Source organism: Narcine bancroftii, chromosome 13, assembly GCF_036971445.1.
Source record: "Narcine bancroftii isolate sNarBan1 chromosome 13, sNarBan1.hap1, whole genome shotgun sequence".
In the NCBI taxonomy this organism is placed as follows: Eukaryota; Metazoa; Chordata; class Chondrichthyes; order Torpediniformes; family Narcinidae; genus Narcine; species Narcine bancroftii.
The window spans coordinates 7,889,126-7,905,321 of record NC_091481.1 but is presented as its reverse complement, the minus strand read 5'-3'; the positions used below and the strand labels follow the sequence as shown (position 1 = coordinate 7,905,321).

The window sequence follows — 16,196 nt, the reverse complement described above, 5'->3', positions numbered from 1 at the left end:
GTGTGGTGCCCACCTGTTTCAAACAGGCATCAATCATACCAGTGCCCAAGAAAAGTGCAGTAACCTGCCTTAATGACTATCGATCAATAGAACTTACATCAACGTTGATGAAGTGTTTTGTAAGGCTGGCGATAAAGCATATCAGCTCCTGTCTGAGCAATGACATGGATCCATACCAGTTCACCTATCATATAGTAACATCTCACTGGCTCTACCCAAAGCCCTGTAACACCTGGGATTTGGAGTTTGCTGATCATGGATTTCCTCACATCCAGACCACAATCAGTGAAGATTGGCAAGGATACCTGCACAATTTCCATCAGTACCGGAGCTGTGCTCTTAGCCCCCTGCTCTACTCACTTTACACCTACGACTGAGTAACTCGGTACCGCAATAAGACCATCTACAAAGTTGCTGGCGATACCATGGTAGTGGGTTGGATAAAGGAAGGGAATGAGTCAGCATACAGGATAGAGATTGAAAACTTGGCTGGATGTTACACCAACAACCACCTTGCACTCAATTGTCACCAAAACTAAGAAGTTGATTTCAGGAAAGGAAAGCCAGGGATGTACAATCCAGTGATCATTGGGAGATCAGAAGTGGAGAGTATAAGTAAATTTAAGTTCTTGGCAGTCACTATCTCGGAGGATATTTCGTGGATCCAACACACCAATGGCATCTTGAAGAAAGCACGTCAGCGCGCTCAGCGATTCATCCCCAAGAACTCCTAAGGACTCCCAAAGGGTCTTGGGCACCGGCAGCTTCTTCACTGGCTCAGGGGTGGAAAGCTGGAGGGAGATTCGGACACCTGGAGCTCGGGTTCGCTGCTGGACAGGACAGGAGACCGTGCGGTGACGGAAGTGCAGAAGGCAGCAACATCAGAGGAGGCGATGGGATCCACGGACACTCGATGCCTCTGAAGGGACTCTCTTGCTTGTCTTAATCACGGTGATGGACTAGTAGCCCTTCTTTGTGGACCTTCACAGGGCAAACAAAGAAAGAAGATTGTGTATTTTGTGTACATGACAACAAATGGAATAATGGAGCTGTTCCTGGCCACAGTGAACATTTCTCGTCTCTTGCACTTCATTCATTAATCCAGCAGGTGGCAGTCCATTTTCACAAACTGGTGTTTGACCTGCAATTAAGCTGATGGTTCCACTTCCCAGCTTCTGACAAACACAATTGGTGTGGACATTGTAACTGTGCCGCTGAAATATGGTGGAAGAGCTAGATCAGTCATTGAGCACAACAGCGGGAAAATGCAAGGATGCCAGCAAATATTGGAAACGCTTCAAGTTTATTATCACTTGGCTGTACTTATGCAACCAAAATGAAATACGGTTTCTCTGGACCATGCATGCACACGACCACAAACAAGTGTGCATACTCGCACACAACACACCTGCATACGTACCCCCATGCGCTCATACAGACATGAGCGCATTCGCACATGCACACTTGAGAGTGGGCATGCGCACAAATTCACACACACACACACACACACACACCAACAACATCTGTGCGTAGAGGTATGATATAAAATCAATCTAAATATATCAGTCTCACAGCCTGTGGGAAGAAGCTATTTCCCAGCCGGGCAGTCCTGATTTTGATGCTTCTGTTCCTCCTGCAGATGTACTCTCAGTTATTGCATATCAAAGTCACTTGTTTGCCAGTTTAGATTTAATGCCAGCAAATATTTCGAGGCCACGTCTGTCTAATGAAGTTGGACAATGATGTATAAAAGGGCTAAAGTTGGCAGCAGCTAAGTTGGACCCAGCCCTGGTATAGTGACCTCTAGCTTCACTTGCCAGTTTCAGAATCAGTGCTGTATTTCCATTGTTATGCAACATTGTTCTGGAATGTAGAGGAGAGAAGGTACAAATTGGGCTGTTTAGGGAATATTGAAACAAATAAAAATTCCACGCTGTAATCCAATAAATGTGAATAAAATATTTGTTCTGGGACAGAATGTTGGGACCGAATGTGTACTTCAGGGACCTCTGGAACCAATGTATTAACTCCAAGTAAGTGTGAAAAAATGGAATACATTTGTCTTCTCCCTAATGCTGGGTGAATTTGATTAGTTTTGGTTCAAGACGAAAAGGGGAGCATTGCTCATGGCTGACCAGTACACTACACCTTGTATTTGTCAGGGTACTCTCCAACCAAATCACATTGACATCAACTTCTTGAATTCATGTTAACCTGCTCTTCCCCTATGTCTCCTTTCCTACAGCTCTCCCTTCCCTCTCCTATCACACAGCTCCTTTCTCCCCCATCACTTCTCAGCTTTTTTCTCCACCTGTGCTCCCCTCCCCTCCTCTTCTCCCCCACCCTTACAGGCGCCTGTCTAGTTTTTGCCCATACCTCGACGAAGGGCTCAGGCCCGAAATGTTGGTGACCCTTTACTTCCTATTAATGCTGCGTGACCTGTTGAGTTTCTCCTGCACTTTTCCACTCAGTTCTGAGGTGGCTGGTGAGACTGATGTGAGAAGGGCAGACTCTTCCAGGAGGGAACCACAGGGCAGATGAGAAGGCAGTGCCACCTTTGGCTTTTGTCCACATCCAAAGCATAACCTCAAGGTTCTTGACACCATCCTGAATGCTCCTCCAGTTTAAGAGATATAAAGAGATTCCTTGGAGAGGATCAGGACATTGCATTTCCTCAAGGAGACATGAAAAGGTCAAGGTAAAGTTTCCATTATTGTTGCATAATACTACATTTAGAATGTAAATACATGAAATTCTTTAACTTTGTCCATCGTAATGAAGACCGAGAGTCGCCACTTTGTCAAGCGCCCTCACAGAAAGGAGACCACAGCGAGGAACAAACTCATGACGGCTGGTTTACAAGACCTGTCCTCTAACCACTGAGCTGTTGGAGCTTCAAAGCAAATTATTGAATTTATTTTTCTGTGCTGCTCTAAATCTCTCCCCATGGCAGACTTCAGATATTCAGAAATAACCTCTAGATTCTGGAATCAGACAAGCAAGACTCGTGTCCTACTTCTTCATGATCAATTGAGTGTAATTAGGGGCACTAGCCTGCCATTGGTTTGCTTATCCTTCCACTGCTTCACAGGAACTGTTCTAATACCCGTGTTAAATACCCCTGAGAGTGTGGGTGCAACGTGTAGTCAGAACTGCGGAAGCGTCCCCAACATACATTGTTTGAACTGCTGGGATTAAAACATGGGGAAATGACAAAGGAATTCAGCCAGTCTTGCAGTGTCTCACTTCAGAACTGGAGTGCAAGCAATACACCAATGCGCTGGAGAAACTCAGCAGGTCACGCAATATTCATAGGAAGTTTAGGGTAAGCAATGTTTCGGGCCTGAGGTAAGAGCAAAATGTAGGCAGGTTCCTGAGAGGGGCTCAGGCCCGAAATTTCGGCAATATATCCCGTTTTCCTATGAATGCAGTAAGCCCAGATGAGTTGGTGCGTTTTTACGACAATCACAGTGTGTGCAGACTTTCATGTTTCACTAACTGTGCAAATTCCTGCCTATACGTTGAGCACCGGTGGCCAAAGATGAATTCCTGTTGCATTGAACAAATTGGAGGGGTTTTCCGAATTGCTGAGGTGGATTTTCATGAATTGAAATCTGACTTTCTGCAGAGCTCACATGACTGGAACAATCTCCAAGCTGAGCACAAGTGAGGTAGGGGCCAGATGTGCCAGGTTTGTCCTGAAGAAGTGTGGAGGTAAGTGTTCCCCCACCATCTATTGCCAGAGTACAGTTAAGAAGCAAGAAAATGTTTTAGGGAGCCATTGAAGAAGGTCTTCATGTGTAATGTGTACCTTTCCCAGTCCTACAAAGACGTCTTCTTTCCAAACTCTGCCAGCTGAGCGGCATAGCAACAGCAACCTCAGCTGGCTAAAAGCACTCCAGGAGATAAATGGGTGTGTGAAGGATAAGGAGGATGGGTTACTCTATTAATGTTAATTCTGTGACAACTGTTTTCTTTCCTGATTACAGGCAGCTGCAGTTTTGAGATTTGCATTTAAACTAAAAAGTGAGTGACTGCTTGCCTCATTCAGTTGGTGTACTTCAGTGGCTTTCAAACTGCCCCCCCAAATTCACATTCCACCTTAAGTAATCCCTATGCCATAAGTGCTCTGTGATTAGTAAGGGATTGCTTAAAGTGGGATATCAGTGGGAAGGGAAGGTTGAGAATCACTGCTTTAGACCCAATTGTTACCAAAATATTTAGCTTGAGAAAAATTGCCATTGGTCCATTTCCTTTGGAGTTAGGAAACCATGCACATAATGAGTCAATGAGGGATGATTAAAACAGTGGTTTTCAAACTTTTTCTTTCCACTCACATCCCACCTTAAGCAATCCCTTACTGATCACAGAGCACCGATGGCGCAGGGAAGACTTAAGGTGGGGTGTGACTTTAGGGGTGACAGTCTGAAAACCATCAGTGGTTTTTCTTGCTAGGTTACTTCAGTAAGGGCAGCTTCTCCTCTATGAGGGGAATCACTGGTCAGTGGCTGTAAATGGACATGGGAGTGGTTCCGCTTGAACTGCACCCCAGTTAGCAGTCCGCTTACTGCTGAGTGATCGGAGATTGACTGACCTTCTACATAGTGGCCAATGAATTAGAATGACCAGGGATCCACTTTAGTATGGATCGTTTATTGGTCAACCATCTACAGTAAAATCCCAGTTATCCAGAATTCAAGCAACTTGAAAAAAAAATCGAGGAAAATAAGTAGGTAAAAAAAAACTATGAAAAGTTTAAAATTGATGCCCCCAGCAGTCAGTTCACTAATCTCACAACATTCAATCTCAAGCAACCAGCAAATTCACTATCGGGCATCCATCAATGCCCTTAGGTGCTGGATACCAGGGTTTTTTTTTTAACTGCACTGAGTGACAGGGATATCTGGCAACCTAGTACTGAATGAATAGTGATTGATCAACAAGCAATTGAATGACCAGTGGTTGGTCAGCCTTCTACTGTTCACCATTCAGACATCTTTGCACCGATAACTAGGGATCGGTCATCTTTATATGAGATGAATGACAAGCCAGCCTTGTACTTTAGTGAAGAATGATTGGATCCTTCAATTGTCAACCATAACCAACTGGTTATGGGAGGTTGTGCACAAATTGACCGAGGCATTTCCTTCATGCTTCAGAAATATTTCAACATTGTGTTTTGAGTTGGTCTGAAGTTGCTCTAGAAATAGAACCATAGAATATTACAGGACAGAAATGGAAATTCTTCCTCTGCCGTTTCTTTGCACAAGAAGAGTGGCGGCCTTGAGGAGGTGGAGCTTAACAGGTCAGCGAGAGTCAGCATTCTTAGGAGAAAGAAAGGGAAGAAAAAAGTGTAGAAGAAATAGAGAATGGTAACAGCAAGCGTGCATTCCAAGGGTGTAAATAATGGTTATGATCTGGGTTGTCTCAAAGGTGCATCTCATTGCACTCCTTATGTCACAGCTGATGTTATACAGGAGCTCTGTGTCACAAAAAGCAGGCAGATCACAGTTACATCATAATTCAGAGCAGCTGGATTTGGCCTTGACCATGTGCATCAGAGATGCCTGCTACAAAAATCAGACTGAGGCAGAACTTCTTAGTTGGAACCCTGGTTTAAATAATGTAACTACTTCCCCTGATTCAGGAGATTGAGTCCCATAACCATCTTGGGTGACACTGCGTAACTGACATAATAATCATTGTCAAGGATGAGATGTTCAATAGATTCCTTACAAAGAATTTATGTTAGACTTATTCTTGGGTAAGAATTTAAAAGTTGACATGACTGTCCATGGTCTCATGCACTTCCAGACTGAGACCACCCACAATGTGGAGGAGCCACATTTGATATTCCAACCGGATGACCTGAACATCAACTTCTCGAGTTTCCGTTCAACCCCCCCCCCACTCTTCTTCCCCTGTCGCCTTTCCCCCAGCTCTTTTTCTCTCTGTTCCCTTTTCCCTCTGTCTCCTTTTTTGAGCCAAAATCAATTCTCACCTCACCTCTTATCACATCCTATTCACACCTTTTGTAGGTCTGGACTCCTGCCCCTGGCAGTCTTCAGTCTTTATTCAGATGTCTTCCTTCCTTCCTTATACCTTGAAGAAGGGCTCAGGCCCAAAATGTCTTTACCTCCTGTGGACAATGCGAGACCTGCTGAGTTCCTCCAGCATTTCTGTGTTTTGACAACATTGTTGACCTTTGTTTAACTAGATGATGTAATGATCCTGAGATCAAACTTGGTGGCTGTGGTACAAGTTGGGAAACTAAGAACACAGCTGCCTTTTTCCACTTCTTACACTTAAAAAGTTTTCCATTTGTGACAATGTCAACATTGTGTGTTTTCACTGGGAGTTGAACTGAAATGATCATTTTTCTAATTAACCTAGGAGTGAAGCAAATTAAGGGAGCTAAAATCCACACACACCTTAGGCTAGGTCTAATGCCTAAATGTCGCATTGCCTTCTCGCAAGTTCCATGTTGGAATTGCAGTGTTATCAGGTTATCAGGTACATGTTCCCATGTACTTCTCTCCCAGACTTGTGCTAAATGGGATTCCCTGGTGTAAATCCTGTTTCCAGCTACTGCTCCTCATTTTTCTATTTAATGGAGCATCTGGTGTTATCCTCTGGATACCTCTCTACGTGAGCTTTTGTGGACCACTTCTGCCTGATACAGTTATGAGATTGATGCATGGAGCTCCAGACTATTGATCTAGTGCAGTGGTTCTCAACCTTTTTCTACTCACAATACCACTTTAAGTAATCCCTATGCCATTGGTGCTCTGTGATTAGTAAGGGAGGATGTGAGTGGGAAGGGAAGGTTGAGAATCAATTATTATGGAAATATTTTGCTTGAGAAAATTTGTCTTTGGTCCATTTCCTTTGGAGTGATGAAACCATGCACATAACGAGTCAATTGGGTACGATTAAAACAGTGATTTTCAAACCTTTTCTTTCCACCCACATCCCACCTTAAGCAATCCCTTACTAATCAGAGAGCACCGACGGCAGAGGGATGACTTAACGTGGGATGTGAGTGGAGAGAGAAAAGTTGAGAACCCTGCTCAAGTGAAATATCCTTGTGAATGCTGTGGAATTGAAGTACTCATTAAATTTGGAATAAAGAGCTAATAATGATTGTCAAAACTATTGGATTGTTGGAAAACTCTATTTGTTCCAGAGGGAAGAACATTTCATTTGGTTTGGCAATTGTTTATCTCTAGACAGACCAATGAAATTAAGTGAAAAATGTTTAATTTTTAAACAAATTAGACATACAGTACGGAAACAGGCCATTTCGGCCCATGAATCTGTGCCTTCCAGTGACGCATTTAGGATTCTTAAATGTGAAGGATCTTGAGCTTCTAGTTTATTGATCCATCAAGGGTGCTGCACACGCTGGTAGGGTGGGTAAGAAGGGGTATAGAGGGCTGGCCTTCATTAGTCGAGGAATTGAGTTCAAGAGTCATGAGGTACGGTTGCAGCTTTATAAAACTCTGGTTCAACCATACGGAGGATTGCGTTCAGTTCTGGTCAGCTCATTATATAGGAAGGATGTGGATGCTTTAGAGAGGATACAGAGATTAATCAGGAACACACCTTGTAAAGCAAGGTGAACAAGGCTTTTCTCTTTGGAGTGATGAATGATGAGAGGCGACTGATTAGAGGTCCATATAAAGATTATGAGAGACATGGATGGGTAGACAGCCAGCACCTTTCTCCTGGGGTGAAAATAGCCACTACCAGAGGACATCTGTTTCAAGTGAATAGAGGAAGTTTAGAAATGTCAGAGATGTGCTTTACAGTAGTGGGTGCATTACCTAGAGTGGTGGTTGAGGTTGATACAATATGGACCTTTAAAAGGGAAGCATATGGATGTAAGAAAAATAGAAGGTTTTGGGTGTGAGGGAGAGGAGGTGAAATGGTTGTGGTGAAGGCTGATATTGGCCAGCATAACATTGTGGGCTGAAGGGCCTGTACTATGCTGTAATGTTCTATGTTCAGTGAACAAATAATGGACACAAACATTTTCAGCGAATAAGCAGAAAGGCAAATCATAAGACCCACAAAACATTTCAAAGCTTGCATTTTCATTGAATATCTGATCAAATTTGAAATATCGCTTAACCATTTCCTCCTTTTGTGTCCCTGTTCAGTGGAAGTCGGTGGTTTTGCAGCTGATGGTTCTGCAATTCCAGCACAGAGCTTGTGACATTCAGCCAAAACAATTAGTTGAACATTAGTAGTACAAACCAGAGCCTATTTCAGCTTTCTGTCTGATTTAATTCATTCTTCAAGGTATATTGTATATACAAAAGATGTAATTGCTTGATTATAAGTACATGACTCTTGAAAGAAACAAATCTTGAAAAATTATACGAGAGAGTACCTCTCAACCACATGCCCCAGGGTTTCCTGTGCTTTGTGCTGAACCTTATCAAGCTTATGTAATTGGCTAAATATGAATGCTTAACAGACATAATTTTTTAATACATTATAACTTTAGACATACTGCACAGTAACAGACCCTTTAAGTTCACGAGCCCGTGCCGCTCAATTACACCCAATTAACCTAGAACCCCCATATGTTTTTGAATGGTGTGGGGGTGGGGGTGGGGGGGCGAGGGGATGGTGGGTGGGGGAACCAGAGCACCAGGAGGTTTCTCAAGCAGACACATACAAACTCCTTGGTGACAGCACTGGATTCAAACCCCGGTTGCTGGTGCAGCAACAGTTTTAAACTAACCACTACTCCGACCGTGCACACGTATCAAAGGTCAATTATTCTCTACCATTGCTCCTCTATGGTTGTCTGCTCAATCTTAACTGGAATATTTCATGGCTTTTAGCTACCTCAAGTTTATTTATAATCCAATTGTACAAGTACAACCTGATGAAACAGCATTCTCTGGTCCTCAGTGCAAAACAATGCAGACACACATACATAGGCACAGAATGTACAAATATTAAAATAAATATTATTTGAAAATAAATAGTAGAGTTTCTATGGAGTTTATCAGTCGTTCAGCAGCCTCATTTCCCGTGGGAAATCTATAACCCAGAACTATAATTTTCATGGAAGTGTTCTGTGCATTAAATCGGAATAATCTAAAGATGAGTTGTTTCTGTTGATTAAAATGTGAAAGAACCTAAGATAAATTGAAGTTTTAGAGACAGAGAAGACTAGTTGCTGATACCTTATTTTCCAATGAAATCAGTCACTTCCAAGTTCTGAGTTTCCTATCGTCTTGAAACTAGTGATCTGAATCTTGAAGGGTATCCAGTGGAATAAACTAGGATGACAAAATACACTGATATCATTCTTGTCCATGTGCACTGAATTTATTATTAACAGTCTTCCCTGATTCGCAGGATTGACATTTGCGGCCATTGCTGAACACCCTGGATGTTCGAATGATGTGTGATGAATGATGGTTGATGGACGATGGGTGATGAGTGATGGGTGATGGGTGATGAATGATGGGTGATGGGTGATGAATGATGGGTGATGGGTGATGAATGGTGGTTGATGGGCGATAGGTAATGAATGATGGGTGATGGGCGATGGGTGATGAATGATGGTTGATGGACGATGGGTGATGAATGGTGGTTGATGGGCAATGGGTGATGAATGATGGATGGGTGATAAATGATGGGTGATGGGCGATGGGTGATGAATGGTGGTTGATGGGTAATGGGTGATTAATGATGGGAAATGGGTGATAAATAATGGGTGATGGGCAATGGGTGATGAATGGTGGTTGATGGGTAATGGGTGATTAATGATGGGAGATGGGTGATAAATAATGGGTGATGGGCAATGGGTGATGAATGATGGGTGATGAATGATGGGTGATGGGTAGCTTAGGAGGTGGCACACATCTTCTGCTACTTTTGCTAATTATTCCTAATGAAGAGACTCAAGTTGCACGGTGTTATCCCAGGTGCACCTCCTGCATCTTGGGAAGGGTTTCCAAGTGTGGCCTTTTCAAGGAGGCCTTGAGGACATCCTTGTTCTCTCGTCCTGGTAACCATGTGCATGTAGAGTGCCTGCTTGGGGAGATTTAGCTGACAAGCGGTGAATGATGTGACTTGCCCAACGGGGCCAACAGATGGTAATGAGGGTCCCAGTGCCGGGGAGAGAAAGCTGGTGTTGGTTCACATGCCGATGACCTTGGAAGATTTTGTGGAGGCAGCATCGATGGCATCTCTTTGGTCCTTTAAAAAGTTTGCGGCAGGTCGTCCACGTGGTTGAAGCATACAGGAAGGCAGAGATCACTGGAGTTCTTTTGCCAGGGTTGGTCTTGCTCCACAGAAGGCCAAAGGTTGAGCTGGAGACAGTGGTGAATATCACGTTTGCTGAAAGTTGGCTCCTAAGGCAGAGTCACCAGTGTCCATTTTGATAATAATACCTAATAGTAATTTAGAGATACAGCATTGTAACTGGCCTTTCCAGCCCACGAGTCAATGCCACCCAAACACACCCATGTAGTGAATTAACCTCAAAACTCGTATGTCTTTAGAACGTGGGAGAGAACCCACATGGACACAGAGAGAATGTACAAACTCCTTACAGACAATGCTGGGTTCAAACTGGGGTTGGTGACACTAATAGCTTTGCACTAACCACGCTGCCCAGTGACAAGAGGCCATCGCCAACCTTTGTAGGGAGTTGGTGGGATAATCTTTGTTTTATGAAAGGTTAGGTCAAGTCCATTCTCCCATAAATGAGAATCTAGTAACACAAGGGGAATCCAGCTGGAAGAGTGGCTCCTGAATTCTGGAACTTGATCATCCATGAGCTCTCGACATTCCTAGAACCAGGACAGATACTTGAATTCTCCTGATAGCTAATGCGCTTCTTTTCATAGGGGAAAGACGGCCTTTGCTTCACTTAGACAGCCATGCAGTATTAACATACTTGTAATCTTTAAGGGTCCATATTTCAGTGTAATGGTTAGTCCAGCTGTCTGTAGGGAGTTTGTACGTTCTCCACATCTCTATATGGATCTCCTCCGGGTGCTCCATTTTCTTTCCACCATTCAAAAACGTACCAGGGTTGTAGGTCAATTGAGTGTAATTGGGCAACACAGACACATAGGCTGAGAGGGCTTGTTACCATGCTGTATGTCTAAATTTAAATTTAATGTAATTAATGATGCATCAAAGTGACAACCACAGTTAAATCATAATGTTACGTAATAAAGAGGATATTTGGACATTGCAAAAAACTTTTTTTACAAAACCCAAGTTGATTGGCAAGAAATCGAACCTGGTAGGAGAAGTTAGTGGTGGCTTGTAGTGCACAGATTAACTTTTTAAATCCTGTTCACCTAAAGATCTGGAGCAAGGGCCCTACAAAGTCCATCCACCTGGTCAGGTTGGCAAGCCATGAGTCGCAGAACCTTTGGATTAATGAAAGGAGGATTGCTTTGTAAAGGCCTGGAGTAGAACCAAAAGACGCCAACGAGCACTGCATCAGATAAGGGACTAGAAAGTAGTTTTTTTACTTTGGAATCTAGGAAACTTGGCTGTGGACCATTGGTGTAGGAATGTTATATTAGTCTACAAGCTGCTACAGTAAGAAATGAGAAGGCAGGGTTAATGAACTGTTCCCCTCCCTGTTGTATCAATACCAGTGAAAGACGGTTCTTCTATAGGATTCATGCACTCACACTCTATGCTTTCACAGCCAAAATAGTAAATTTGCTCTTCAGTCATTCTTTGCCATACTATATACACCATACTATACATGCTTGCCATACCACACTGAACAAACTTCACTTGTTTGAATATATAAACCTTCTAGGAGGGGTGACCAAACTGTGGCTCTCAAGTCACATGGGGCTCTTTGACGTGTAATGTGTGGCTTGCGGAAAAGTGTTGGCTGAGACAGGAATCGTACGAGTCGGTGCTCACGGTGGTAGTTTTTGGTGGTTGTGGCTTGTGATTGTCATGGCTTTCAAACATTTGAAGTTTATTGTTTGTGTCTCTTCTGTTAAACAACTTTGGCCACCCCCTGCCTTGAAGCATTTTACTTTATTTTCAGTCACATTCTTTGGAAACATTTAACCGTGGCTACACAGAGCTAACACTTATGTTTGTCTTTCCACTTATCCCATAACCACCTTTTCTCTGTGTGTCCTATCTCTCCTGGTGATATGTAACTGCTCTTGCTTTTCTATCACCTCTTTGCTTTTCCGTTGCCAAGGTCTTCACCTTGATTCTCAATTCTGATTCTCGCCACACTGTGGAGTATTTCCAGTGATTCCTGGTTTTCAGGGTGATTGGCAATCCTTAACAGTTATTAAATCTACTACAGCGCCAGCCACCCGGGTTCAAATCCCCTGCTGTCCGTAAGGAGTTTGTACGTTCTCTCGTGTCCTGCATGGGGTTTTCCCTGGGTGCTCTAGTTTCTTCCCACCGTTCAAAACATTGTAGGTTAATTTGGGTGAAATTGGGCAGCCTGTGTTTAATTGGCTGGAATCGGCTTCTACCGAGCTGTTAAAAAAAAGAGTATTTCACTGTTAAATTTTAACGTTCTGTGCCAACTTTTGTGAGTTGGACAAATCTGGGACTGCCACTACCTGAAGATTTGAAGTGTCTACATGCAAATTATAAACACCAGCAGGTAGGTGCACCTAACCAATGGAATGGTAATCTCAAGCAATCTGGAGCGCAAAGGTGCAAATTAGGCTCTGAGTAAACTGAGGGTTGACTATTCACATTTGAAAAATATGGGATACCACATAGATCAACCAAAGGCATTTCAGAGAAGGAGAAGATAATGAAAATGGGAGATTATACAGGCTGTTTAAAAGCTAAATAAAGAATTTGTTTCTTCCAAATGGCTGGTTGGAAAGAAGGAGCACGATCTTCAAATAGGAGAACATTTTGGAGCCCTTTTTCACACAGATAGGCAACCCATTGGATTGTGTTGATGTCCAAAGAGCTAAGTGTGTGTGACGCACTGCCAATGAGCACTCATTACCCACCTTGTGTTGAGCAGGGTCTGAGGCAAGATGAGGCTTGATTTTGATTGGTGCAGTAGGTTCCATTTGCTGAATGTCCTTCTCCATGCCATGGACCATCTGTTTAAACTAAAAATACAGCGAGGGGAGCACAGGTCCAGGCACAAGGATTCAATCCTCACCTGTGCAGCATTTATACATTGTCCCTGTGTCCGTGCAAGTTTCAATTTTCTAAAGAATGTGACTGAAAATAAAATAAAATGCTTTAAGGTTTATACATTCATGCAAGTGAAGTTTGTTCAGTGGCAGTATAGTACTTTTGTTTAATTAAACCTTTTATTTTCTTAATACAGGTGTATTAGTTGGGCATTGTAAGAGTAAGTCTCAAGCAACCAGAAAATACACTTATCCGGCATCTACCATTCCCCATTGGTGCCAGATACCAGGGAGTTTTCTACATTCCTTATGTATCTCCATCTCACAGAGTCTTTGAGTTATATAGCATGGAAACAGACCCTTCAGTTCACCAAATTCAGGCTGAGTATCAAGCATATCTGTTATCTTTAAGAGATCATTCCAAGCTGCTAACTCAATCACGGAAGCCAGGTCTAACTTCTTTAATGGGACACCTATTCTGTTACAGCATTTTACTGTTTCGGCTAATCCTCTCAGTGCCATAGAATTATAACCTCTCTTTCGAAATGGGGTTGAGTTTATGTCTTTATCTCATCTTGCATGCACCTTGTGATCTCGATTAGCAGTTATCACAAAATTGAACAACAAGAATATGGAGGGACTTGACAGGTCAATCAGTACTCGTGGAGAGAGTTGGTCGGTCATTGATTTACCCTTGATATTCTGGGCTGTGTCCACTACCTTTTGCAGGGCGTTTTGCATTGTTGTCCCCATACCAGTCCATGAAGCAGCCGGTCAGCACACTGTAGAAATTTTCCAGGGTTCTCAATGTCACACCAAACCTCCGCAAACTCCTGCTCCAGTAGAGGTGCTGACGTGCTTTCTTCGCAATGCCATTTGCGTGTTGGATCCAGGAAAGATCCTCGGAGATAGTGACCCTCTACCACCTAGATAGCAGTTAATCTAATGCCACAATCCTTAAAAGGGTGGCAAATTGAACAATAACAATCATGGTTCACAACCAATATTTATTGTAATAAATTTTCAAAGAACTTGATGGTTGGATACACTGTTTTTCTTGGCTAGGATGACTAGATAAAGATGTTACAGTTGGAGATTGGAGCGTTTGCAATTCAGGTTAGAGATGAGAAGATATTTTTTCATCCAGTAGGTGATGAATCCATTTAGCTTCTCACAAAGGCAGAAAGAGAACTTGTTGGGTTAGTGAAGGAAAGGGGGACTGTCATTAAAGGTTACCCATGATCTTGTGACATGACGGACAATATTTTAATGCTCCCATGACCATTTCTTAGGTCATATTATCGATGTTCAAGCACTGGGTCTCAGGATGGCGGCAGTTAAATTGGAATTGGTGGCCAAGGCATTGGGAGCTCCGGTAAGCAGCCGACTGGGGCCCAGGCTGGAGTTGGTGTTCTCTGGGTCTTTGTTCCCTTCACAAAATATGAGTTAATTTGCACCTATAATATACATAATCCCTGAAATCTACTTCTTAACCCACTTGAGTTTTGTTGTCACAGGACACCCTGGGTCAGCCGAGTTGTGGAGCCTTCTCAGGGAAAATTCTGAAGCCAAACTTGCAGTCATGGAGACACAGATGTCCAATGCATACAAGGTCTGTATGGTAGCAATAATAATTGAACCTGGTATTTTCTGACTGTTACCTGAAGATTTCAGATTCAGATTTATTGTCAGAGTCCATACAACCCTGAGATTATTTTTCCTGTGGGCAAGGCAGAATTACCGCTTATTGGCAGTGCAAAACACTTACTGGTAATGCAAAAATCTGTTCACTACATACACATGTAAACAAATAAATGTAAATGGATAAAGAACTGTAAACAAACTGACTCTGGAATACAGAGAGAATAAAAAAATATATAAAGTTCACAAGTAAGAGTCCTTAAATGAGTCCCTGATTGAGTTTGTCATTGAGGAGTCTGATGGTGGAGGGGTAGCAGCTGTTCCTGAACCGGGTGGCGCGAGACTTGTGGCACCGATACCTCTTTCCTGATGGCAGCAGTGAGAACATGTTAGAAATAAAACTTCTCACACATGAGTCTCTTTAAAACTGATGACACGACAAGCTTTATTTACAAGTCTGCAGAGTTGGACTCAACTGGTTTCTCACCAGTTAAGCCCCGATACATACAGTGCATTGATTTTTATACCCTTATTATTTGCCCTTCCCCTTCTTATTAATACTGTTTTAATTGGTTAGTATTACAAAAACATTCTAAGTATAACTGCATTATTAATTATCACGTTCGTTACGTACGCTGTGAACTCTACATTCACTAAATTCTGTTTCTCACACTTCTTATCAATCCTTTGTCTCCTGCATGTCTCTCACTATGACCATGAAAAGATAGGTTTAAAAAAACATATTCAGCAGATCCTTCTGTCCTTGACTGCTAGTAAACTCTCTGTCCGTTCTGGCTTCCCTGTTTATGATTAATCATCACATTTTAACTTAAGTCTTTTTAACCTAAATTCTCTATATAACAAACAGAGTGTGCATTGGGTGGTGTGGATCCTTGGTGATTGTTGCTGCTCTCCAATGGCAGTGTTCCCTGTAGGACAATGGTTCTTAACCTATTTCTTTCCATTCACATTTCACTTTAAGTATTTCCTGTACCATCAGCACTCTGTGATTAGTAAGGGATTGCTTAAGGTGATATGTATGTGGGAAGGGAGGGTTGAGAACCACTTCTCTAGTCCCAATTGTTACTGAAATATTTTGCTTGAGAAAAATTGTCATTGGCTCATTTCCTTTGGAGCTTTGAAACCATTCACATAATGAGTCAATTAGGGATGATTAAAACAGTGGTTTTCAAACTTTTAATTTCCACCCACATCCCACCTTAAACAGTCCCTTACTAATCACAGAGCACGAATGGCACAGGGATTACTTAAAGTGATATGTGAGTGGAAAGAAAAATGTTGAGAACCACTGCTGTAGATGTTCTCATTGCTGGGGAGGGTTTTGTCCTGAGCTGCTTCCACTATCTTTTGGAGGGTTTTATGCTCAGTGGTATTGGTGTTCCCAAACTAAGATGTGATTAA

At 42.6% G+C, this 16,196-nt stretch overlaps 1 protein-coding gene across 7 annotated transcripts in view; it reads left to right on the top strand.

The window, feature by feature from the left end:
- The first annotated feature begins 1,907 nt into the window (after nt 1–1,907).
- Nucleotides 1,908–16,196, top strand: part of LOC138748414 (uncharacterized) — a 52,330-nt gene continuing 38,041 nt past the window's right edge. For 2 of the 7 annotated variants that reach the window (XM_069908567.1, XM_069908563.1), the window contains exons 1-3: nt 1,919–2,033; nt 3,629–3,714; nt 14,651–14,745. In XM_069908567.1, the coding sequence (XP_069764668.1) occupies nt 1,978–2,033; nt 3,629–3,714; nt 14,651–14,745 (237 nt within the window). In that variant the 5' untranslated portion in view covers nt 1,919–1,977. Of the gene's footprint in view, nt 2,034–3,628; nt 3,715–5,519; nt 5,765–14,650; nt 14,746–16,196 lie in introns of those variants that run through there. The other 5 variants (XM_069908569.1, XM_069908565.1, XM_069908566.1 and 2 more) reach the window with 5 other exon arrangements.